At 34.9% G+C, this 26,590-nt stretch overlaps 1 protein-coding gene across 1 annotated transcript in view; it reads left to right on the top strand.

Moving 5' to 3' along the window:
* CCDC171 (coiled-coil domain containing 171) overlaps positions 1 to 26,590 on the top strand; it is a 149,385-nt gene that overhangs the window by 56,015 nt on the left and 66,780 nt on the right. The window contains 7 exon segments of the mRNA XM_037373775.1: positions 888 to 1,055; positions 2,964 to 3,152; positions 8,635 to 9,139; positions 9,843 to 9,959; positions 14,727 to 14,953; positions 15,593 to 15,760; positions 17,457 to 17,642. Coding sequence (XP_037229672.1) covers positions 888 to 1,055; positions 2,964 to 3,152; positions 8,635 to 9,139; positions 9,843 to 9,959; positions 14,727 to 14,953; positions 15,593 to 15,760; positions 17,457 to 17,642 — 1,560 coding nt within the window.

The raw sequence follows: 26,590 nt of genomic DNA, 5'->3' as shown, positions 1-26,590 counted from the left end.
TTAAACTAAACTAAACTGGAGGTTTTTTATTGCCTAAAATACATGAAATAATAATGAGAAAATGCATCTAAGTATAATGCAAGGGGCTCAGAAAAACCATACTTCCTCATCTCGGTCATCCACAATTTCTTAATGTAAAGTCTCATCCAAGGCCCCTGGAAAGCAATGGGAACCTTTACAATGGTTTACTGACTTTGAATAAAGGCTCTGTTTCTCATGGCTTTCTGTTATTACCTTAAAGTTGCTAAGTTGCATGTATGTACTAAAAGGATGAAGGCTGGAATTTCTGTTGCATGCTATTGTTGCTAAAGTTTATTCATAATTTGCATCAATTTGTTACACTGCTAAGTGTAAATGAATAAGGCACAGCTTGCAGAATTTGACTGATGAAGCTATATGCCCATTTTGTGTAGCTATTTAGTCATACATAATCCATGCAAAAATAATTTTTAAAAACTTCAGAGTCACAGTTGCATAAAGTGTGTTGCGCTGCTAGCCAATCAATGTTCTGCATGTTATGCAGATATTGGAAGTAGGCACAATTTCAATATACCTGAAAAGTGTTAATGTTAATGAATAAATTGCATCTGCTAATAGCATGGAGATTTTTATCTGTACCAGGTCATGGTTGTGACCACTGCAGGATTGGGCTTTCTCTATATACTTAGTCTAATTAGGTAAATTTTACAAAAACTGTTGTCTTACTGTGGCTTTAATCTGTATGACTGCAAATATTAACAAGAAATTGAGGAGTCTGAAAAGGTTTGGGAATGAGCCTTGTGGTTTTTTTAAGCTGTGTGCAGCTCACATTACTGTACATATATGATGCATCTCTTTGGATTCTAACACTGTTCAGATACAACAGCTAATTTTTCTTTTTGTCTCAGGAGAAGCTAACCTTCCTCCATAACTTATACCAGCATTTGGTAGCAGGCTGTGTGCTTATAAAACAACCGGAAGGCATCCTAGATAGATTCTCTTGGTCTGAGCTTTGTGCAGTCTTGGAGGAGAATGTTGATGCCCTGATCTTAGACCTCAGCAGGGCTAATGAGAAGGTAAGTGTCCTTAGGCACCAGCTAACTCTATTAAATTCAGTGACATTTGTCCACATCACAGTATCATTAAAAAGGACTGACATTCATCTTATTTCAAAAAGAATTTGGATGTTAATAATTCAATACCATTAATTATGGCTTGTCTACAACTCAGTTTGATGCCATTGCTGTGGGCATGTAAATGTGACTGAAGTCTGTATGAAGTCTCTAAGCTCCACTTTCTGTGCAGGACATGCTAATAGTACTAGCCAATATTAGCCACAGGGACCTAATTAAAAGAAAATAAATTAATCTTACTGATGAAGCAATTCAAAGAATTTAGTCATTTACACTAATAAAGCAAGTCTTTATTTTAGCATAAAACAGAAACAAAATGCACTTACTCCAGGAACGTCATCTTTAAATTACATGTTTATGATTCAGAGGTACTATCTGAAAGAATACCAGTGTGTTTTTTGGTTTAACTGTAAGTTTCGGATTATGAAATTTATAGTCAGAAATACAACTAAAAAGTACTTATTTTTATAAAACATGTCAATATTTGTTTGAGAGGAGCTGTGCTTTTCTGAATTGATTTTAATGTGAGTAAGTTTATGTGGCCTTTCTCCCCAGAAATCCCTGCATTTTTAGGAAAAAAGAGACCTCTTTTTAATTAATTTAAGCTGCTCCACAGGCTTAACATGTCCCACTCTTTAGGATTTCGGTTCATGTTCTAGCCCCACTGATAGAGCCAGTCCTGCAGTCTAGTAGAGTGACCCCAGATCCTGGCTGCCCTGACATTTGATTCTTTAGGCACAGGAAGGGAAAACATCTTTTGGACATTCCTCATCTGCTGGAATTCTGATCATTCTGGTCCAAGTAAGAGACAGGGCAGATCACAGTGAATCATTTTGACTCTGCCCATCATTTAGTAACTAACCCAGGAGTCAATGGAAATTACTAAAGAGGGGTAGTATAAAATCTGGATTATGCAGATTGGATGTACATTTATATTTTCCTTTTGAAGTAGAGGAGAAAAAGGAATAGAAGGGAAGGGAGTGAACATCATTGGCAATGTTTGGGGGAATTGTGGGGTTTTGTTTCTTGCTTTTTAATTTAGTGTGGTAATTGAGATTGATTGTGAGGTCTCTAGGGCTCTTTTCATGTACTTACCAGCTTTTCAGGGATTTGGGGTGGTATTGTTACCTGTGTTCTGCCTGCTTTCTGAGAGCAAAATTTTTCTCCAGCAGTTTTATGTGATCTATTTGGAAGTTATGTTGCTGGTATTTTCTAGTAACAAAGTGTAGGCACTTGTATTTAGAGGTCATTGTTGGCTTGATTCATTACTCCATTTAGTTTGCATGGGAGCTGCAGAGTTAAACCACAAAGTGAATGCCTTCATGTTTGTTGAGAACACATCATAAACTAGTGAGCTACTTGTGAGAAAAATGTTCTGTACACTGAAATTTCCTGAAATTATTTTAAAACTTAATAATATATGGAATGTCTTGGCTTTCCAGTAAAACAAAATTAAGGGCTGTTTTTTCATTATTACTTGCAGTCCTTGCAATCTGCTAAAGCACTGATTCACTTGATTTAACAGCACAAGATTTAATGTGCTTGTTCTAAAAAATATGGGAAGTGCCTAGTTCAGGTTTCCAAAAAGAAGGCAACAGATATCTGCAAGGTGGTGTTAAGGATGGCAAAACTGAAACCAAGGAAAATTCATTATTCCAAAATATGTCTCATTTTTGTTGCAAGGTTGAAGTAATCTGTTGTGAAAAGCTTTTACTTAATTTTAACAAATATGTTGAAGAAATCATGATTTAGATTTTTATGCTGGAATAGTTTGTGCTTAAATTAATATGTACAATTAAAGTAAAAAGGGGTTTTGAGAGGTAAAAGAATTTCTAAATGCTTGTCACACAGATATCTCACCTAGAATATGCTTGTAAGAACAAGTCTGATGCTATGAAGGAGCTTCAGCAGAGCCAGGAAGATGCTTTTAACAAAATGGCTGAACAGATGAAAGCACAGGAAAGCTGCTGGCAGAAACAAAATAGGTATCTGGAACAGCAGTACTCTGGTCTCCTTGGGGAAGTTCATGCAAGGGCACAGGTATGGTGCTGTGAACAGATTTTTTTTGGGTTTTTTTTTTGTTTTCCTCTTGTAAATATTTAATGGATTATTTCAATAGTTTAAGCTCCTACCCAGTTTAAGGTTCTTTGGGAATTTTAATATATGTTTAAAATATCAAAACCAAAAAACCCAAATCACTGTGCCAGTATTAACTTCGCTTATTATAAATAAATGACTTTGTAAAAATTTTCCAGAAATGAATTGCTTAATTTGGTCTAGCAGCTGCTAGTATTTTTTTTGAAAATGTTAAAGCTGTAAGACTTAGGGCAGCAGTTACTTTTTCAGTGTCATGCTTTGCAAAGACTCTGTAGAGTAACGATAATGTGGTGGAGATAAATTTAGGTATGTACATTCTGACCCTAAGAACCAATTAGCAGTTACATGGTAGATTTCAACATTATTAAAGGACTTCATTATACAGATACTACAGTGACCAGTGGTTCAAAAGTGTAAAACCGTTGTCAGTGATTGTTAGAAAATTTATTTGCAATCTAAAATTTTTCACTGGTATTCTACAACCGCAAGTCACTGTCTTTATGGTCACATTCCTTTACATGTGTTTCAGGTAAAAGTGTTGTGAAATAGAGGAAATAAGATATTCTTTGTTATTTATGACTGCCATCTGAAACTTACTTCATCAGAAGAATGCTGTATTTGACTCAGATTATGTACTTGGAAGTCTTTACACTCCAAAAAATGTATTTATGAAGTATTCTTTAGACAGAAAAAATTATAATAATTTCTCGAGAACTAGTTAATCTGGTTATATTTTTTGCTTGATATTTACATTTCACATTATTGGCAATGCTAAAAACATCCTTGTGTGGAGTAAGTGGCATCCAGACATAATACATTCCCGAACATCCTGTAGTTTCACCTAATGAAATCATTGATAACAAAAAGAATGATGAATGAGAAAGCTAAATTTTAATTTTAAAAATTACTTTTCCTTCTTATAGAAAAAGTGGAGTTACACAATATAGATTTCTGCCTCCTATAGATGCTGCATAAAGGTCATCTCCACAACTGGAGCATATTGTGGAGAACAGGTGCTGTGCAGTTTATAATGGTGCTAAACCTGCTAGTTTTCTTAGCCGAGTTGTGCAGACAGCAAGCAGAGTGTATACTGAAAACACGACTCTTTTGTGGAGCATGCATTAGGCATGTCTTCTGGAAAAGACTTTATCTGTCACCTTGCTGGACAGTACTACTCGGTTTCTAAAAGGGAAATGCTTTCCCTTAGAAACATCTGGGTGTGTTTTCTAACACAGGTTATGAAGTGTTGGAGTACGAACTGGTAGTGTAATCTAGGCAGTATAATGTCTGCATACACTTAGATGATTCAACAAAACTTTGATCTTTTTTCCATGCCATATTTCAGTTAGCCTTTCTTACCATTCAGTGTCAATCTGGGAGAAAGACAGTCTTAATTTCTTCTGATTTCTATTTTGTGACCGCTTTTGGATCTGCAAGTACCAGATTAAGCCTTTCCTTTTATGGGGTCCATAGGTCTTTGCTGTTAGGGCTCTCCTGATCCTGATTGCTTGTTTTTCAGAAGACTGGGCTGTCTTTTACCTATTGCGTTTTGAGCCTGTGAGCAGTATTTGTCTGGAAGATCACTGCTGCGTTGGATCAGAGATACGCAGACAGACTAATGTTGTATTCTTATTTCCATAGGAAACAGGGGAAAACATGCCACGAGTTACAGAATTTCTTCAAAGGGTCTTTTAGATACTACCGGCCAGTGTTTACATAAATATACAGTATGCAATATTTAGATTTAATTATTATAGCAGCCTTTATTCATTAAATTTTATAGGAAACATATAATTGGTGCAAGTGGAATATAATTTGCCAGTATTCTGTATTTCATTGTAGAACTGTGAGTCTCATCACTCTAGGACATTTATTCTAGCACTACAAGGAAACTGTAGCAATTTGCTGTATTTTCCATTCAAAGATCTGAGTGTTAATTACAAGCAGTTTAATGAAATAATCTCTTGTTGGTCTTGGTTCCTTTCTGTAAAGGGAAGATGAGTGGTTTTTGCTGTCCTGCATCCAGCTAATGGTACATCATAGGATACACCCTTTTGTTTGTAGCTTTGTCTTCAACCAGCGTTGCATGCCTCCTCCTCCATGTTTTTTCTTCAGAGCTCCTGGTTTGAGACTTCTTAAGTTTTTCCAGTTGTTGGTTCATTTATGAAGGCAAACTGAAGACTCAGCTCAGACTTTCAGGAATTAACTGACAGCTCTAACTGCGCAGCAGTATGAGTAACGTGTCTTGGAAATTAGTGGTGGTGTTTCTTAGAACTTAGAGAGGGCTTTTCAGAATGGTCTCTATGATTAAAATGTAACGTTGTAAAATCTGAAGGTTTTAGTAACAGTGACACCTGCCACTGCTGCTTTTCCCATCTAGTATTGTTCAGGGGCCCTGGCTCCAAAATAAGATATGTGGATGTTAATAGGTACTATTTCACAGGTCTGTTACTATAGGTCGGGTGGATGGTGTAATCAGAAAGCAGTTTCACTGGTTTTCTGTAGGGTGTATACTCACAGAGTAGCCTTATCACAGATCAGCAATAAACAAGGTGCTCTATAGAAACCTCTCTTTATTTGTCAGTGGTCATGTTTGGAGAGCCAGTGGAGCTTAAAATGCGTTATGTAGCAGGAGTGCAGTCCTCTTGATTTGGTATTGTGCCATTTTGAAAATGTTACTATGTCTGTTCCTTAGCCTCACACAAATTATTTATTCAGACTGTGCACAGTCTCATAGGAAATATCCTCTGAGTTTTATTAGTTGTTGTTTATTGTGTAGACATCTATTAATCTGTCCCCATTTTTTGTGGCAACCACTTAAAATAGAAGGATTTTGTTCTGATAAAGACATGCTGTAAAAGGAAAATCCTGTAACTACTTTAAAAATATTAATTTCAACAAATAGGAAAGGGAAAAAGTCCTCTAGCGAGGAAAAATAAGTGTTTTCTCTTATTGGCCTTTTATTTTTGTTTGTTTGGAAGCTTTTCTTCTATAGCAAGGCAGGTGAATAGCTAAAGGCTGTGACATCTTGCAGTTGTATCAAAAGTCAGTGCAGTCAATGCAAAAGGAGGAGAAGTATGAGTAACTATACTGTTCCCGACCCACTGGATGTCTTTGATAGAGATGTCTGGCCCATGTACTAATACATTGGAAAGAAGTGGAGGACAGTGGTGTTGATACTGGTTTTTTAGATGTATAGATGTACATATATAGAAAAATAAAACAGCTGAAACACAGGAAAACCTTTTGAAGTCATAGTGTCATTATATTTCTAGTTTCCAGTTCTGTTTTCATGCTAGAATAAAAGGCAAGGACACAGTAAGAAGGAGGATAAAACAATGTTGATAGTAGCATTTTTCTTACGCATTCTTGGAATCCACCAAGCTTTGCAACCCAGTGAGGTGTGCTGCAAAGTGCAAACACCGAAGGAAACGGGCTTGCCAGCACTTAGGAAGGGAATTCTATGTCCCTTGCAAAAACTGTGCTTTTAAGCTTTGAAGAAAACTCTAGAAACAGCGTGGGGTAAGACAAAAGCAGTTATTAGCTGGTAAAAACAAAAAGGTGTATTTTCTTACAAAACTTTTACGTTTCTGTAGTCAGAGATTGTCTTGTTCACTTTTGCGTGTTACATATAACCATAAGCATAAAAACACTAAGCTTTTTTTAAAAATAAGCTTTAATTAGCCAGAGCACTGAATGTGAGTATTGCTGCCCAACAGCCCTGTAGGGATCACACTTTGTTTACTCGGATATTGGCCTTTCACCTGTGATGGCCAGAAACCGTAAGTTGTTTTCTAAATTCAACTTACCTTTTCAGTTCCTTCCAGTCATGCTATCAGGTTTTTTTTTTTCTGTAAAAATCAAACACTGTAAATAATGCAGTAGCACTGAAAGTATTGTACATGTTCATACTTAATTTTAGAGTAGTGAAGTGACATATGAGGCCTGTAAATTGTGTTTTGTAATTAAATCTTTGTTACCTACACTATTTCTGTATCACTGGAAGTATTTTAATAACACTACAAATTCTTCCTCTTATAAAAAAAATAATTTATTTGGTCAAAGACATTCTGAACTGACTAGGGTATTTCTCTGTAGAAGCGTGGAATCTTTTATGGAAATAAATTTCCATTCTAGGGATAGTTATGTATTTCTTTCCCCCTGTTGTGCTTGCAGTATGGAGGAGGGAGAAGAAACCAGGGTGCCCCCCTCACTGCTTGCCTGGGACCTGTACCAAACAAAACACATGGGAATGTGGCTGGATGAAACCATACTCCTTCTTTTTTGGCCACTGCTAACATAAGTAACCTCACCCGATTTTTAACAAAATTGCTTTTAGCTCTGAGAGGGATAGCTGTTATTTAGCATAATCCTTGCTTCCCTCCATCATATGGACCTGTAATTCAATTCATGGTTGCCTTACTGTGTGCACGTATTCTAACTGGAGAGTGAGCATTTAATTTGAATTTGTGGGTTCTTTGTGAACAGTACCTAATTTTTTTTTTATCTCCTTATACCACTGAATCCTGTTTAAATGGAGCCTTAACTGGTTGTTCCAATCACAGAGGACTCACATGCATTGAGAAGCCAGTCTTAAGTCTCTTGAGGTCCAGCATAGTGTCTTGATTTCTGTGCAAGGACTGCATGTCATCAAAAGCAAGCAGTCTGCCTGGTGTATCCTGTGTCCTGGCATTCCCTGGCTTCATTTTGCTACAATGGTTTACTGTTCTAAATCTCCCCCTTTCCCTATTTCAGGGCATACAGAGGAAAATGAAAGATGTTCTGCAGGCTGAAAAAATCTGTCATGGCACTAGTCAAAATAAAAATACCAATATTACACTGTTCTTTTGAAAACTGAATTCTGTATGAGACCTAATTAATCTGTGAATATATAAGTAGGGGGTTGATTACAAAGTAATTAAGGGATCACCTTTACTTCTCCTTTCCCAGCTGCTGCCAATCTGTCTAGGTTTATCTTCCAGAGTCTTCCTTCTTTTTTTCCTCTACCTTACACTAACTTTCTTTCCTGCTTTAAAGAGCAATGTTCTGTTTGAAATTGGAGCATGTAATTGCTTATTGTTAAGCCAACTGATAAAACTGTATTGTGGACAACCAAGTACTGTTGGTTCTTCTGGGGACTATTATAGTACTAGTGGATTATCATCAGAAATTGGAGTCTATTTGTAGTTGAAGTGTAAATTTTCTTCATACTATTGATTTACTTTTATATATATGGTTCTGTAACTTTGTTAGGAGATACATTTTGACAGTCATTACTAATAATTTTTGTTCCTTTAATACGTTACTTGACTCTGAAAAAAATAATTTACTTTTAGCTTTTGTCTAGGTAAAAAAGATGTTACTTTAAAAAATATATTCTATTAATATTTCTTCTGGTTTTGTTTGGTTTTCCCCCTTGTCCCAGGAATACCAAGAAACAGCAGAGAAAAACAAGGAAAAAATGTATGTCCTTGAAAAAAGATTGGAAAAATTGGCCATTGAAAATACTTCTGTGAAAAATGTGTTAATGCAGGTTCAGAAGGAGCATTCATCTCTCCTGGCAGCCTGTGCGCTATTGGCAGGTGCCCTGTATCCTCTCTATGGCCGATGGTTTGCTATGTCTTCCCAAAGAGACCTTCTGCAGGCTCAGGTCAATGTTTATGAATTAGTGAACCAGGAGATTAAGAGCCTTGTTCATGCTCTGTGTGCTGTAGAGGAAAACAATCAAGATGAAGAAAAACTGAAGGGAAGAAAATTCAGAGGACTGATTCATGTATTCCGAAGAGGTGTGATTGCAATTTTGGCAGCTAACAGATTTAAAGTTTTAGCCCGGTCTTCTAGTTCCCTCTTCTCCTGGGTAAATGGCTTCAAAGAAGGCATTGGAATTCTAGTTTGTATAGGAGAATCCAAAGGCAAGTGTAATCTGTCAAGTAAGCTCATTGTTTTCTTCTTTGATAGGTGTTTTGTTAAGTTACACAGTTAGTGAATAACAAATAGTAATGTTATTATTAATAGAGTGTAAAGACAAATTGAACGACATTCTGACAAATGTAGATTCCCTTAAAAGGAAATGCTTAGTTTGTTAAGCATTGAAAGAAAAGTTACAACTACATGCGTGATCTCATACTATTTGATATGCCTTATGTTTGTGTTGCGGATTTCAGAACTAGGTGCTACTGCATCTTCTCTGTGGTAAATAGCTTGAAATTTTCTTAACTGATTGGCCATCAACATACTTTTTTAAAAGATATTTCCTCTTCTTTTATGAATAAATTTTAATATTTATTTCCTACTAAAAATGCACAAAGTTCGCTTTCTGATTCAGGTAAAATATTAGTATGAGGTTTCTAAATGTTCTTTAAAGATGATGTAGTCTACCTGTCCCTTACTGTTACCAGACCTGGTCTTGCTTCCCCCTACAAGGATAAATGGTATCAAAAATGTTTCCCAAACTAGAAGATCCATTTACTTTTCTGTTTTAGTAGTTCTGGAAGCATGTTTAATAAATTGTCCCAATAACATAATTAGTTTGTGTCTTACATACTTAGTTTAGGTCAGTTTCTGAAAAAGCTGGAGATAGTAGTGTGCCTTATCTAACTTGGTTTTATTGCTAGCTATAGTTCTGTTTCACAGGTTGTGAAGAGGAAAAAATACGCTGTGTTGAAGCACTCAGCTGGTTTACTAGTTCTAACCTCCTTGCTGCAATAATCAGTTCTGTCACTGAATTACAGGATATTGTAAAGAAAACAGGTAATTTTAAAAGTATATTTTGTAATAGAAGGTAAAAGAAACAATCAGGGCGCTTACATAATTTCCATTTTTAGGATATTAGTGAAACTATTCTGGATTAAATCTCTATAGAGAGCTGTGTTGTTGGAATGGGTTCATTTTCTTTAATTGATGATATGATACTTTATAATTTCAGTATGTAGATTCATGAAAACAGAAGGCTGGAGAATGCTTCTAGAAAGCATATGAACAGTTTCGCCTGGTTTGTTGTGAGATAAAAAAAAGGTATCTACACCATGCCAATAGATACTTGGCTAACCTGTTCTTAAAAACTAAAAAAGCTATTATATTTCATATAAAAAGCTTTATTATTTTTATTAAAACTTCCTAGTCACCTTGTTCCACTGCTCTAATAATCAAAAAGTATTTCACTGAAGTTCATTCTATTTTTTTTCTGTACAGAAAATCTACATAATTTCTATTTAATTTTTGTATTTCTTAAGTGTAGGCTCTAAAACTGGGACATATTCAACCTGGGACATTACTGCTGCTGACTGGAAGGAAATAATTTCCTACTGTATTTTATATGATACGAATCTGGAATTTCCAGATCTGGAAAGCAATTGAATTTGATGGATACTATTTTCATCTGGTTTACTTGCTATCTTGTGGTTTTTGAAAGAGAAAAAAAATGCTCTCAATTTATGTGATGTATGGTAGTCCTTATTTTATGTCTCTGTGTTCCCGATGTATATGCTTAATTAGATTTCTGTCTAGATTCCCTAAATTTCTTAGGCTCTCCTTGTATAGATCTCTACTATGCCTATGGAAAATTTTAGTGCCAGACTCTGGAAATGTCACCTCTTGATTCCCAGCTGTTAAGTGTCTTCCTTGATTTCTTTGCAATGAGGACTGATACAGTATCTCACTTGGGTCCTCTGTATTGCTGTCATCCTTAGTTCTTTGGTACCTGGTAGTTTCAAAGTCCAAACAATCTGTCACAGAACAAAGGATATTAAAGGAACAATAATTTATATGAGTAAAGGGAAACAGCAGAACAGAGAGGAGATGCGACATGTTCTAGAAGCCTGAACAGTAACCTGGTACCAGAAGTCAGCCATTGAATCAAAAGTCTTTCAGTTCAGTTTCAGGTGCTCTCTTTGGTCATCCTGTTTTCAGTAACTTTAATTTACATCTTTACAAAACAAAGCTTGAACTGTGTTTCAGAATATTTATGGGGTTTATACTGCAAATGTTCCTGTCTATTGTGTTGAGTAAAAACAGCAAATTGAAAAAGAATCAGGAGAAATTTTACAGCAGCATCGATGTGCTGAAGTGACAATCTAATGATATTTTGCTGATATTGAAGTATATGAGATTTCTGGTGGACTCTGATACCTTTGCACTCAGAACAGTTTTGATTTTAAGAATTAGGAAAACCCATGCTGAGGGTGTTTTCGCCACAGTCAGTTTAGTGATTCTTTCATAGCTTATCTCTATTTCAAGTCATTTTCACAGAACCTCAAGACCTAACTGCTGATGTGCTATTTGATCTCATGAGCAACGGAATTCCAAAAGCCTCCCCAAGAACTTTTCGTTCAAAAAAGAGTAATAAATAATTTAAAGTTTGGCATGAAATTTCCAGAAGTATTGAAGTGATAAAGCTATGAAGGAATTCATTTGAAAGAAAGCTTGCACACTTAGGAAATTATTTTATGTTATATTTGAAATAAGATTTAAACCTTCAAACTGACTTAAATTATTATGATTTTTTATTTAATTTAAATAGGCAATCTGAGAGACATCTGCTCTATTCTGAGCTTGAAATAATGGCAGTTCCAGATTAGTCTGTACATCACAGGAGAAGCAGGCACAGGAGATGCTATCTAGATCTATGATATGGAATGGTTCATTGTCTTAAAATTACTTTTAAAGATGGCTAGGTTCTGAGGAACCATTTGGGGCAGTTGAAAGAAGCCAAATCCACATCACTCAGATAACGCTGGAACTTTTGGGCTTGTGTGCTCTGGTTGTTTGAGGCATATTTCTTGAACTTCTATCTTTTAAAAAAGTAATTTTGGTTTGACATTCATGATCATTTCACTTCACAATGTTCATTGGTTTTGTTCTTATTCCAGCATGTCTTGGAGCGATCTCTTAGCTTCAGTTTGAATATAGGTTCATTAAAGCATTGGGTCTTTTTTGCTTTGTTTTTTTGTAAGATTAATTTTGTAGGTTTGAACAGAATCTGTACTGTGATAAACCACAGACAGTAAAAGTCAAACTTTTTGACTACAAATATTGTCAACTGTTACTTATACAAAGCTTTTGAAGCTTAGCATGAAAGTGTCTTTGTAGTACTCTTAAACTCATCCTGCTGATTGTTCTATTTCACCAAAACAGAGTAAAGAATTCTTTCTTCATCTGTCAGTGAAGCAGATTTGTTGCTTTTCATTGTATTTTTCTTAAGGTAGAATTAATTGCTTTTTGTGATATACTTTTGTATTTGTTAGTGATTTCTTATATACATCACAATGTACATCATTTAATGCTTTTATTGTAATTCCTTGATCCTTTGTGGGCAAGTACTTAAAATGTATATACTTAAACTGTATATTCCCAGTGATTATGGATAATGTTCTGCGTGGAATTGCATTGTATTTTCACTTCATCATTCAAAGCAGTCAGTAACTTGCATCAACATATTTCTGTGTATTTACTGCAAACTGCACTTCATAAAACAAATAAATAAGCAGGGGTGATGATTTGCTTTTTTATTTCCCATCCCAAGAAAGTATCTTAAGTTGTGGGTGCTAAACTGTACTGAATAATGGGAATCCTGATTATGAAGTGAAATGATCATTTCAAAATGCTATAATTGCCTGAACTATTATTATTACTTTAATATGGTTAAACTGGAGGTTCTAGACATAGGGAAAGGGCCTGCCATCTTATGTACTGCACGTATGGAGAAACACTGTGTTTTTTGGCAGGCAAACAATCTCATGTAAATTGAGATACCAGGTGGAAATCCTAAAAAAAACCTGAAGGGACAGCAGCTCATTGACAGTGTCCTTGTTTTGGTATTTACCAAAAACATGGCAAAAGATGGTGTCACCTTACATGGAAGGCAATACAAATGTTCTAGTTTTAATTTTAGGTTTATTTGACTAAACATTTAAACTAGTGAATGCATAATGACTGGAGAAAAGAGATGGTCTTTGAAACTGAAAGACAGGTAGGAGAAGATAATCTGTGATAAGACTTAAAATGATGAAAGTTTTATATGATCAGTAATAGAGAACCAACATAAGGAAAAGCGATGAGCCTTGGCCAAAGTAGGAAGAACATTACCATGGCAGTTTCTTCTAGGTATGAGAATAATAATTATATTTATTTCAAAGGATGTTTTGTTATTTGAAGTGCAAGATAAAAACGCTGGATAAGTTTTTAGCTTTAAAGATGAATAGAAAGAGTGCTATCTTAGACATGAAGAAAAGACAGATTTACTCTTAGCTGGGATTATGGAGAGTACATACTCAAAAATGGTACTCCAGGTAAGTACTGAAATCATTAAAATGGTGGTGTTTTGAAACCAAGCAGGAGAATGCCTCTGAAAAAAAAGAGTATTTGATTTTATCCTGTGCACTTTTTTGTTTGCTCACAGATAAATGTCATCTCATGTGTGTAAAAGATAAATTATTTATGATGAGAATTATAATCTAAGAATATCAATAGTCATGAATCTTTGACTTATCCTCAAAATGTATAAAAAAAAATTCTTTAACTTAAAAAAGCCATTTTTTTTTCTGTTTATACTCTTAAGTAAATATTTTAATTTACTGCAGCAACAGGAGATCTGCTGTACTACTGAATGTAAATAAGCTCCTCCATGCTTGTCGTCTTACACTGATAGTATCATAAGACAAGTAATGACAGATTAAGACCTGCCTAGCAGAGGGAAAACTAAATTACAAGACTTTTATTAAGGCATAAATAAACCTATTAACTGTTATCTGGAATACCAATTAGTGGAAGGAGCACTGACAATTTTATTTATCAACATTAAACACAATTATTAATTACAGACCTGACGAATCTAGCAGTAAGCAGGACATGTTGGGTGTGCTGGGGCCTTAAGTCCATTATATGAGAAGGATGATTACCAAAATCCTGTGGGGAAATAAGTAATTGTAGCTGTAAAATTTTAATTGCCTTGGAATAAGGTAAATTATATTCTCTTGTCTCAGAATATAAATAGTATGGCATTAAGGTACCAAGCCTCGCTAATTTTGAACAGCAAATGATTTAGACATCTATAGAGGGGAGGGAAGAGGAGTCAGGAAACCCTCAGAAATTTGCGGTGTAAATACTGCGATAAAGTGATTCACCATGTGCTGTCACTTCTGACATACTTGACCTGGCTTGCATTTGTCTCACTTGTTTTCTGAATTACGAAACTGCAACACCCGAGAAAGACTAAGAAAGTAGAGTATTGGAGGACAACATAAAAAGAACAGGATAACTATTATTTGACAAACTAATCCTTTTCTTTAGAATCTTATCCTACCCTTCAGTCCAAAGGTTGATAAGAGTAGTGTGGTCATTGCTAAATACAGAATTTGTCCCAGAGTCAGTCTTGAGAGATTCCTGTGAGCTCAATTTTCCAATCTTGAATGGAAATTTACTACTATTTTAAAGGTGCTGTTTGTTGTTACTTTTTTCCACTGAAAAACCCCAAAACTAATAACCTACTTGATGTTTCTTTTATTTTGTTGTTTCTTAAAGATCCAGAGCCCTGGGTTTCTGGACACTTACTTGTAAGCGCAGCCAGGAACTCCTTTGCAAGACTTATGGACAAGCTGATTGTACTAATGGAGACTGTTTCACTAGACAGCAGCAGGAGAGTTACTTATCTGGAGAAAGACTCCTTGGTACAGAGGCTGGCTCATGGACTTCATAAAATAAACATCCAGGCTGTGGAAGCTGGATTCTGTGAAAGACTACCCATTATGGTATGCATATTTATAATGCTGTTTCATGTAAACACTAGGTTCACAGAATGTTACAGTGAAGCTCTCTTGATAGTACTATTAATTTTGTTTCAAACTGTTTATGAGTTCATTACATTGTAGTCAACTGTATAGAGAATCAGAAGTTTATTTGCAACATCCGTAACCATTAAGGTGTGAATAGATCTTTCTCAAAAAAGAAGAGATCCAAGAAAATGGTGTTTTTTAAAAAAGTTCTATCGAAGTTGTATTTGCTTTATAAAGACAAACTTGCTTTTGGCTTTAACTAAATGTTAAGGATCTTCTTTTTTATGTGCTATTTTTTCTCCTCCTGACTGTTCCATCTAGCGGTAAAAATAACCTTCTTCCCTTTCACCAAAATGAGAGGATAATCTCTTCCTCACATCATCTGTCTATTATTGTGGGCCTTATGTGAACACAAGTACTTCCAAAAAACCAGAATTTTCAGTAACCCTCAGCAGTAGGTGAAATAGGTTCACATTTTTACACTTGTGTGTGCCTTTTAGAGATGGAGGACAAAGTGACAGCTTTGTCTGATTTGCTTGGCTATTAAATATGATTGATTTTATTGCTAAAATAACACATTTTATAGCACATGAATTTGTTTCTGTTTACTAACAGAAAAGCATAGCATCCTTGAAGAAGCAAATATTTGAATTTACACAAAGACTTCATACAGCAGAGGTGGAACGCCGCGCACTGCGCCTGAAACTTGCAGAATTTGAATGGAATTTCAGTGAGATGAAAAAAGAGGCTGACAGAACCCAGAGCCAGATGTTTAAGCAATCTGTAAGTATATTTGATTTAGATAAGAGTGCTTAAGAGATCCTCTTTTTCACACACTTTGATTTGCGTTCTTTTGAAAAACAAGTATAAAATCAATCTACTATTCACAAAATTTTATAGAAAACTTGCCTTGTAAATTTTACTAAACTAGAAGTCAACTGTATTTGTAAGTATCTCCTTTCCACATGAGTTTCTCTTTGATTTGTAGAATGAGGTATCTGTGTAAATTACATGTTTGGTCTTCAGCAACCCAGGTTTTCTTCCGTATATTGAAAACATTGGTATGCTTTATATACCCTAAAAGGATTTATAGATTTCATTTTAACAGAGTAAATTCAGCTGGAATGAGGATATCCAGTAAGATGTTAATGAGAATTCCCTAAAGCATAAATGTAGTATTTTAAACTCTGCATGGATATTGCTGAATATTATGATAGACTTTTTACTGTAACTTTGAGTATACGTTTAATCCTGAGCTAGTCAGTGCAAATTGTAATGTGGCTGTTTCCCTGAAGGAGTAAGTTTATGGCAAGGAAAAAAAAAAAGCCCTCTTCTATATTCTCAGTAGCAGATAGGCACCAAATTCCTCTGGCCCTTTGTTGTCACTGATCGATTTACTTAAACACTGTGAGTTCACTAACCTGTAAATGGCACTGTCTGGCAAGAATGAGAAGAGACAACAAAAAGGGTTCTGTAACCACTTGAAACCATAGTGTCGTGAATAATGGACTTGGTGTTTGAGGGATTAATGCCATTTTGTGGGTTGTCAGTTTGTTCCCTGTTGTACTTGTGGAACTGTGCCTTCAGTCCTTATTGGAGGGGAAGAAACTTGTCTTACTTTTAACATGCTGGAAGTTCACTGGACTCATTTCCTCTTCCTTTTATAGGCTGCATTCAGAATTGAGCTCACATCTGATCTGTCTGTAGAGAAGGTGAATAGATGAGGATACTTATACATACTTCACAGGTGCATGCTATAACTGAAGCAGTTGTGTCCCAGAATGAGCAGCATTTTCTGTAGCTGTGCCCAATGTTCATCCTGAGACCTAGTTGGTAGACCTGTCAGTATGTCCCTTCCAAAACACTTCCAAGCAGAGAATATGTAATTGAAAGAAAAATGAACAATTTTACATCCATTCTCCTTCGTATTCCTAGTTGGTAAAATGGATTTTTTTCCCCTCAAATTGTCAAGGTTATATCTAAACATCTTCAGTTTTGTTCTTAATGAGTATTATTCCCTTACAGTTCTGGGACACTTAGATGCAATTGTCAAATTTTAGATTGTCAATCAAATATAGATTATTATTTTCCTTGAAGACTTATTTCTTCTTTCTGGAGCATTTGGGGAGGGAGGAATTGAGTCCAGAAAGGTATTTTCAAGGGTTAATAATTTTCAAGGGTTAACGCACTGAAATGTGGGACATGGGTCAGCATATTTCCTTCTAAATATTGATTCTTTACAACCTGGGGTGCTAATTAGAAAAGAATAATGAATGCATACTTTTTACAGTACCCTGAATGCTTTTGTGAAAAAAGTTGTCTGCTGTTCTATTGTTCAGTCATCTGTCTTTATGTTAAAACCCCTAAATATGCAGTTTTTGTCTTAGAATTTGATATTTGCAAGTGGAACTCTGAAAGTCAAGCATGTAAACAAGTGAATGTAGTTACATAATCAAACACAGTTTATTTCCCTTATCAGGAATTGATCACCCATGAGAGGTTTGAAAGTGCATGCGAAGAATTAAATAACGCATTACGCTGGGAACATGGGGCACAAATGCTTCTGAATGAACAGGCGCAACAGCTACAGAAGTTAAAAAATGAACTAGAACTGCACTGCAGTGAAGAAGCAGATAAAAACCAAGTCTTAAGTGAAACTGTAAAGGTAAGATGGTTATCCTTCTGGAATAGGCATCAGAAATATACCTTTTGTTGAATAAGCCAAATCTTGCGGTTCTTGTGCAAATAAAATTATAGGATGCATGCACACATACTTCTCAGGCCGTTGGAATTTTTGGGTACTCAGAAAACTTTCAAGGTGAAACTTCAAGTTATTACTTCCCTTTTCTGTTTTTGGGACTCGGATTGGTGGATCTGTAATCTGTCAAGTGTCTGGATTTTATGTGATACATAAGAGATACAAATTCTAGCTATCAGATGTTTGCAGACTATAGGAAGAATAAAGGAAGAACACAGGAGTAAGTATAGAAATATTTCAATTTTTGATAGAGATCATAATATTTTAAAGCCTGGATTAACTGTTTCTGGAATGTAATCATAACGAATGCATTTTTCAGTCTGGAATATGCTAGATGAGAGTAGAGAGAGATCCTTTTTCATCAGGATTTAGAATTTTCCCCAGACCTAATGAGTCATGAAGGAAAAGACGTTATCAGAACCTCTGATAGCAAATCAAGAGAGGATAAGAGGTTTGAAACCAGGTAGCTATCTAACATGGAAAGAGAAGAACCTTGTGATGGCAGGCCAGTAATCAGTGGTGACCTGAGCTTTGCAGCTTTTGTTTATTTTTTATTTAAAGCAAGTTTTGCTGCTTGTCTGCTGTTCAGCCCTGCTACTGTCTTTCCACCTCCCAGTATTCTGTGGATAGTTGAGCAAAAGAGTCTGTTTCAGTGGTATTTTAAGAAATAGAAGCATTTGTGATTCTGAGGAAGATTTAGAGACGAAGTGGTAAGAAAGGTCAAGAGGCAAGAGGAGAACCAAAAAGTACAAGCTATAAAACTAGTAGAAATGCCAGCAACCTTTGTTGAAAACGTAACAGTGAAAATGGATGTCGAGGAGGATGACTTGCAGCAGAGTTGAAGTGATGTACAGTGGAGGAAGCTGAAGGATGTTAAATTTAAGGAGGGTTTTCATTAGCAGTATTATTTACTAAAATTGTCTTACTTCAGTAAGGATGAAAGACAATGGCATTTCCAATTTACCTGTTGTTTTTTATATTTTTTCTCCCTCCCAGGCACCTAACTTTGGGTGTTTCATTTCAATACAAGAATAAACTTACGTAATGTTCGTCAGGTTACTTTTTTGTTTCAGAAATAACTGCAGTGTATATAAGCCATTAGATCTGTGTTTGATTTCTTTGGGAAATAGTTGATTCAAGATTTAAAATGAGTATTAGGATTATAAAGAAGGGAGGGAGTGGAAAGTAAGTGTTATCTGAAATCTTCATCAGGGTCTACTCTTTATACATTAGTGTATGGTATTTCACCATGTTTTAATTTATATGTAAGACATACTTTTACACTTGTTCAGAGGAAATAAAACAAAATGTCAATTGTAGGCATTTAAAATATAGGCTGGAGTTTTAAACAAATTTATTACATGATGATTCTGATTGTTATTAATTAAAGGCTAGATGCAAATTTTTTTTGAGACAGTAATGATCCTAAAATTAATTCTAATACTGCAGCTCCCTAGCAGTTGTTTGCTACTGGAACAACTTGATTCATTGTAAGATGTTTGATTATAGCTGAAATCTGTAAAGATACAATACAATGTTATAATACAGCTGTTGTGATAGGATGGAGGATAAGAAAGTTGACAAAATAAGCCTTAGAGCAAAAACTTTCCACTTAAAGTTAAACTGATCTGGTTTTCTGATTGTATTACTTTATAATTCTCAGCGATTTCCGTGGAGAAGTTTTGAACCAAGTTTCAGTTGTAGTCTTGTTACTGTGTACTGTCCCTAAATTTTATAGCATGAGGCTGGTTGATGTCTCTTTAATTCCTTTGTGATGTTTACTACGATAATTAGCACAAAATGGTTTTGTGGTCATAATGGGCCTGTACCATTGACTGTATCAAGGAAGGAAACAAGATCAGCTACAGTAGCATGGCAACACATGTTTATGGTCTTGTGTTTCTTGATTTTTTTTTATCATGCATATATTATTTTATAATGTATACTTCCTAAATCATCATCTTGCCTTCAGTTTTTATCATTGCTTTTTACAGTTCCAAACCTGTGCTGCGTAAGTATTTCCTAAATTCAGGCAGTAGTCTAACACAATCTACTTTGATACCAAGAGGTAAAAGGACATTTTTTTTTAATTTTGAGGTCTACATGTTTGGGTTTTTGAAACTTACAAAAAAGTCTTTCATAAGCTTTTTTTTTCTCCCATGTTTACCACAATTCCACTTTATTCATGGCTTTATTCATTAAAAGGCAGAAATAGTGTCTGCCTTTGCCTTAGAACATGTTTGAACTAAGAAACATTTTTCTCTTGGCCAAGCGGTTTTTGTGCCCTAAAATTATAGAGTTTTTTTTAGTTCTTGTGTTGCAGTACAGGGGAACAATCTCATCTTTGTAATAATCAACCCATACCTTTTAAAACAGTGTTCTCAACAATTGCATAAGCTTTTAAACTCTTAAATAGTACCAAAGTATGGAAAAAAACCCACCTGTTGCACTGAAAAAACTAAAAAATACGCCTCCATCTTCATCTTAAGATATAAAATAATCTATCAGTCTAGACAAATTATATATAAAATGTTGAAGAATGTGATAGTGGACAAATGATTTCAGATGGAATAGTGTCATGGAGTTAAAAAAACTTGCTTTGAATTCTTTATTCATAGTTTTTAAACAAGTGAGAAGGGGTAAAATAAAATATTAGATATTTTTACTTTTGATAACTTATTTTTAAACTTACTCAAACTTCAGCAGCAATCAGGAGATACTTTGGTATTCATGCACTTCCATAAAGTAGGCTTATTAAAGGAGTAATACTTAATTTCTTAGCTTTATCGGTTCAGATTTTAATCCTGTATATTCTTATCTTCTTAATGGTGTATACCATAGAGACATCCAAGGTAGCCAATTAGATTCAAGGTCAACTGGAACTAAGCAGCTCTTCTACACCACTTTTTTTATTAGATGAGGTAAATCAGTAGCTCTGATTCCCCTGTCTTTGAAGAGAAACTTTTACAAAAATGCTAAACAGGCATCTATAACAGACAATTTTTACTGCTTATACAAGCATGTCTTAATTCCAGTAAAATAATTTTTCTTCATATTGAGAAGCACTGTGTGTATATTTACTTCCTTTTAGGTATATTAGTACTGTAATAAGAAAAAAGTATCTTTTTTAGGTTTAATTTATGGAGCGTAGTCCTGTAAATCATTAATGAGTAACTTTGTGCATTTCAAATGCAATATATGTTAAATCACATATCTTGCTACTTACCTGCCTCAAAAATAGTCTTCAATAGATGTTTTAAAAGAAGATACCCTAAATTTAGGGTTTATTCACTCTGCTGAATTCAGTGAAACTGCCATTGATTTATGACATCATCAATGAGAAACAAATCTCATCCAAATGTCTGAGGAGGAGCTTTGGAGTGTTTATTTTACTATGTATTTCATTTAAATCATAGTATGCATATTCTGTGTTGAGAAAGTATAGTATCCTTTGCTAAACAGAGACATCTGAATTAATTAGATTCTGATGGAGATTGGAATTGCTAAAAGCGTTTGTTTTCACTGAGCAGGTTCTTTGTTCTTGGTGTGGATTTCAGGTGAAGGTGGTACACAATTTGCTTCTTTTTGTTGCTTTTCCTTTTCATACTTTTTTAGCCACATACTTACCCTGGAAAATAATTTCAGTTATTTATACAATTTCTTTTACTAATACCATTGAACACACTTGCAAGTCAGTTTTATAGTTTGCTATTCCGCAAATGATGTGGTATCTTCACTTATACAGAAAAGTTAAAAGACCTCACTTACATAAGGAAGACCAAGTGATTTTCATGCTTCTCAAATAGAAGAGCAAAGGTTACAGTCAGTATATGAACAGAAATGGGGTTTGGATTTTTTTTTTCAAGTCTCTTGACATCCTATGTTGGAAAGGTCATCAGAATTAGAGCTCACTGAAGGATACTGTTGATTCCCAAAAATTTGCTTGCCATTTTTTCAAGTAATGGCATTTTTATGTATTGCCTGGTTAAGTTGAGGGCTGTTCTTTAAAGAAAGCAGTGTAGCTGATTACCATTAGCATCTAACTTAATAGAGACTTTGTATTAATCAAGCTTAGCATGTTAAAGAGAAGCAAGCTCCCCTCTGAATAGTTTAGAAACTAAAATTCATAATTCATTAATTTTCTTTTTTTTTTTTAGTTTCTATACTCTCTGTTCTGAACACCTAAATAATTTATGAAGTAGGTAAGGATGGATTAGCATTGCCATCTGCCCTATTGTTAGTCACAAGAGGTCATATGTTTTCTTATCACAATAAATTACAGGTTAAACAGTTTTGTCATGTGTTTCAGTTTGGGTTAACACTATTTGTAAAGCAAGCCTCCTTGTTCTTGTTCTGTTACATAACTTCCACTACTGATAACTTATTAGCTAGATAGTCTTCAGATAGTTAGGTCAAGTAAAGACTTGCCCTGGAGCTGGTCATCTGTGCTTTCTTGTTTAAAGATTGCAATGCATTCATTGTACATTAAACTTAGGTGTATGGGAAGGGGTAGTATTCCCAAGCTTCCTTCTAGTAGCTGCTGTCTTTACATAATAAGAGATGGACTGGACCTGAGAGCTGCTTTTCACAGAAGGAAAAAGAAGGTGACTGTGGCCGAGTCTGCAGACCGTTACTCAGCCTGTGCTTCAGATACCTAAACTTAAAATTCACTTTAAATTTCTCTCATCTGTGGTTTGTCCATGGTGTGAGTTTGTTTCATTGTCTTACTGTCTTCATTATTATCTTATTGTTTTTAAAATTACAAACTTGAGCATTAAATCTTCTCTTGGAGATCAATAATTGTACTCCATTCTGTTTAGCACTTTGAAAGCAGCTCTTTATGTTGTGCATGGCTCTCCTGGCTTTGCTTCTCTGGTTAGTCTCCAAGATTCAGGATCCAAGGGTTGCCCTGTTTGGTTTCTATTTTAAAGATCACTTCATTAGGAATATTGATCCCTGCATTTCCTCGCTGAACTACCTTATTTCCAGCCAGGTTGTTAGTTAGGTCTGTGTATTTCCTTTGTTCTGTGCCTAGAACATTCATCAGTATCAGCATGAATACTCTGGAGGGACTGAGGTCAGTACATGGCCTTTGGAAAGTATTGTATTTGCTCTGTAGTCATCAATGAGGCAACTAAGCAACTAACATCCAAGTTGCTGAAGGTCTGCGTTAACTTTTCTGGAAAATATGTAAGTAATGAGCAAAATAGAAGAAAGAAAAAAAGTTAAAAATTGTGGTTATGAACTAGTAATGTGTTTGCATTAACATGAAATTCAGTACAACAGTTCAAAATTTTCCAGTATCAGTCACACATAATTTAATTAGAAGCTCTTGTTTTGAAAAGATACTGACATTACCTTTGCGTTAGTTTCATTACTCAGCAGTTGCTCTTTTGTCCAATTTTGCAAGTTGAATGTCAGTAATAGTTTATTGTAATGTGAACAATTTTAAGATTTCATGTTGGAAATCGAACATGTATTCATACCAAGAGAATGTTTTTTGTTATTTTTTAAATTATCTTGCTGCACAATATTTTATTGGTTAGTGGTAAAAATATTGTTCAAGCTTTTTTTGTCAGGCAAATTGTTTACTATCTTGGTATAGTAAGAAAGTAATAAAATAATATCCAAAACTGATTCTGCTTTACATTGAGAGAAAAGTGAAAGGAATTGTCAGTTTATTACATTTATGTTCAAACTAGTCAGTTGTAAACATCGTTTATCTAATAAGAAAAGACAACCCTATGTTAGGAAAATTTGTATTTAATTTTTAATGTGTTGAAGAGTTTAAGATAACTGAGGAAGATGCTTTCAGTGTTGTAACAATTTGGGTGTAATTTAAACACTGAGGGAGAGCAATGGAGTAAGTCATGATTACATGATTACATAACATCACTTTTGTTAATTATGACCAGGAGTTAATTTCCAGGTAAGAATAGGTTTTCCCTTCTATAGAAAATAACGGAGTAAATTTGATCATGCTAGTCTTAATTCAGTAGTCTGATTTCAACAGTCATTTTACTAATCATGCACTGAAGTGTCCTTCTGCTGTTAGTTTCCGGAGGAAGGCAAGTAACCAAGACAGGCAGAATTGTGCCCAGGAATAATGAAACCAATGTGGAAACAAGTCAATAATTTGGACTGCATGTTACTTCTCAACAGATGGCTAAGACCTTGAGGTTTTGGTCAAATATATTAATGACTGCAGAGAGTGTAGAATACTGTAGTTATAATTTTACAGTGTAGTAATGTTGCCTGTTTCAGAGGATGCTTTTTATCTTGAGCATTTGCTGCGCCATGCTAGTAAAAAAAGAAGAAATTCTCACGTTCTATCAAAGATTAAATAAAAAGGAAAACTTTAACAAAGTAATTGCATGAACCAGAGGATTTTTATTGTCTTTTAAAAGTAACTTCCAATATTTTCTACGTATTCAATTTGCAGGAACTGTTTGCCTTCCTTGGGGGAAGGGGAGAATAAATGGAACAATATTGGGATCTGAAAGCTTAATGGTCTTATTGCTTCATCATAATTATACTAATAAACACTTTTGTCCATGACCTTGGAATTTATAGTGCAGTGAAAGATTTATTGACATGTATTTGGAAGAAAAACGGGATTATTGTGTAATTACAGTGTGTGGTTATTAAGCATATGTACTTACATACCATTTATCTGTGTTATTTCAAGACCTTCAGCTATGTTTCAGTTTCCACTCAAAAATTCAGAAAGCCTTCTTGGTAAATCCAGTGCCTGGGAGATCTTTGTTATATTATTGGGTCCACTACAAAGTAACTTTGTTACCTTGAAATGTGCAGAGGGGATCAATAGCTTTTTAAAACAGCATGTGATGTTTTTAAAGAAATGTTCTAAATGCCGTTTTTCCTAGTAGTTTAGGTATCAATGTGTAGGACTTTCTGCTCTACAGGTTCTTCATATACAAGTCCTTCATACACAGATTTACTTCTTGCTGCTGTTTATCAAGGGTATCTCTAGGTCCTCGTGGTTTTTTTCATATTGGAATATAATTCAGTATGTATCTAACTCACATAAGGCTAAAGCAAGAGATGCATTCCTTTATGCTTTGGTCCCCTTTGTAATTCTATGTAGCTTTGGCTTGTAGCAGCCATGCCTCATCTTTCACATAATTTGTTGTTTTTTTTTTTAAATTTAATTTAGCACTCCATTTTCATTAGGTATTCAATGATTTTTTCAACAAGTTTTTTCAAAACTTGTACCACTTTCAGTTTCCAAAATCTATAGCTATGCTATCTTCTTTTAATGATGAAAAGCATGGAACCTGTTCAACACTGTAGCAAGGTAACAAACTCCAAACAGAAATTTTTTTTTTGCTTAAATTTTTCTGTTGACTTTGACATTATATATTTATGAAAAACTTACTGAAGTTCTTATTGCCACATGAGTCTCTTTACTGTCTCAGAAGAACTTTAAAAAAATATTTTAAAACTTTCCAGCTAAAGTAAACCCACCTTGTTTATTGTTGTCCATCTGTCATCATCCCCCCTGCCCCCATCTCCCCAGGAATAATACAATAAGTAGTAAAGTAATTTAAAAATTAGGAATTTCAGATTCTCAATTCCAAGTGACAGTCCCAAGATTTTATTTATAAATAGTACTGCATTGTCAAGCAAGGAAATGTCTCAGGTGTGAGAACGAAGAAATAATTGTTCTTAAAAAAGTTTATGATAATTTACCAAAATAATTGGTTGTGTAGTATCACCCAGTGTGTTTGATAAGAAGGCGTGTTTATTACTGTTGCTTCTGTAGGTAAATGAAGCAGGCAATTTTCCAAGTTCTGTACTGTCATGGTCCCATTTTGTCTTATACTTCAGAAGCATACCAAAAGTGAAGAATATGAATTCAGTTTAACAGTTGCAGTGATTTATCGCTGTCAGTCTCCTTCAGGATCTGTGTGTGGCATGCTCAGAAAAACATTTTTTCTTTAAGGTTTGTGCTCTCAGTTAGTATTTGGTATGACACAAAGCATATCCAGAGGGAAGGGAGACACCCAATCAATATGCCTTCATAGCACTTTGATCTCCTTGCTGAATATTGGTATGTAATGTATCTTTGATGCTTTTTCCACAGAATGATTTAGAAGTGGCCTTTTATATTAGTTAAATTTCGTTTTACTGTATCTGTACTTTCTACTAAGAGGACTGGTCTCCAGTTTTTAATGAAGAGAGGGATAGGGGTGACCTGTATAAAAGAATAGACCTTTCAATATGAAATTACATATTTATCAATTCATTCTTATTTTATGGAGGTTTAAAGAGTAAAATGGATAAAGAGAATCATGTATGCGTCTCTTCCCCCTGCAGATACTTCATGCAGCAGGATGTGGTTGGCATAATACTAAAATAAAATATGCATACACTAAACAGCATTTGGAGCTGTCTGTAGAAACACATATACCTGAATACAAATGTACGGTTTGGTCAGAACTCTTCTGAAGGAGAATGGAATATTTCAATGTAGACTGTATAAAGTGATAAATCTGCTGAAGCCCACATTAATGTTAGTGCCATGTTAAAATAAATTTGTCCAATTTATTAGTTAAAGAAAATTAAAAACTCTTGCTGAAGAAAGATCAAAACTTTAGGTGGCATAAACTGACATACATGACGTTGTCCGTAACTGTTTAGTATGGTCGCTCATACTAAAGTGCAAGTTTCTGGTGGAATTGTGCAGCAGCCTCTTCCAAGAAACTGCTGCAGAGTGACCAGAAGCACTAAAACAACTGGGACCACCAGTATATTGAGGTCATAGACAGTGTTATTTTCTTACTCAGAACTGAGCCTTAAGTTCTATTTAGAAAATGTCTTGAAACTGTTCT

Source organism: Falco rusticolus, chromosome Z (assembly GCF_015220075.1).
Source record: "Falco rusticolus isolate bFalRus1 chromosome Z, bFalRus1.pri, whole genome shotgun sequence".
Classification (NCBI taxonomy): domain Eukaryota; kingdom Metazoa; phylum Chordata; class Aves; order Falconiformes; family Falconidae; genus Falco; species Falco rusticolus.
This window is presented reverse-complemented; position numbering and strand designations above follow the sequence as displayed.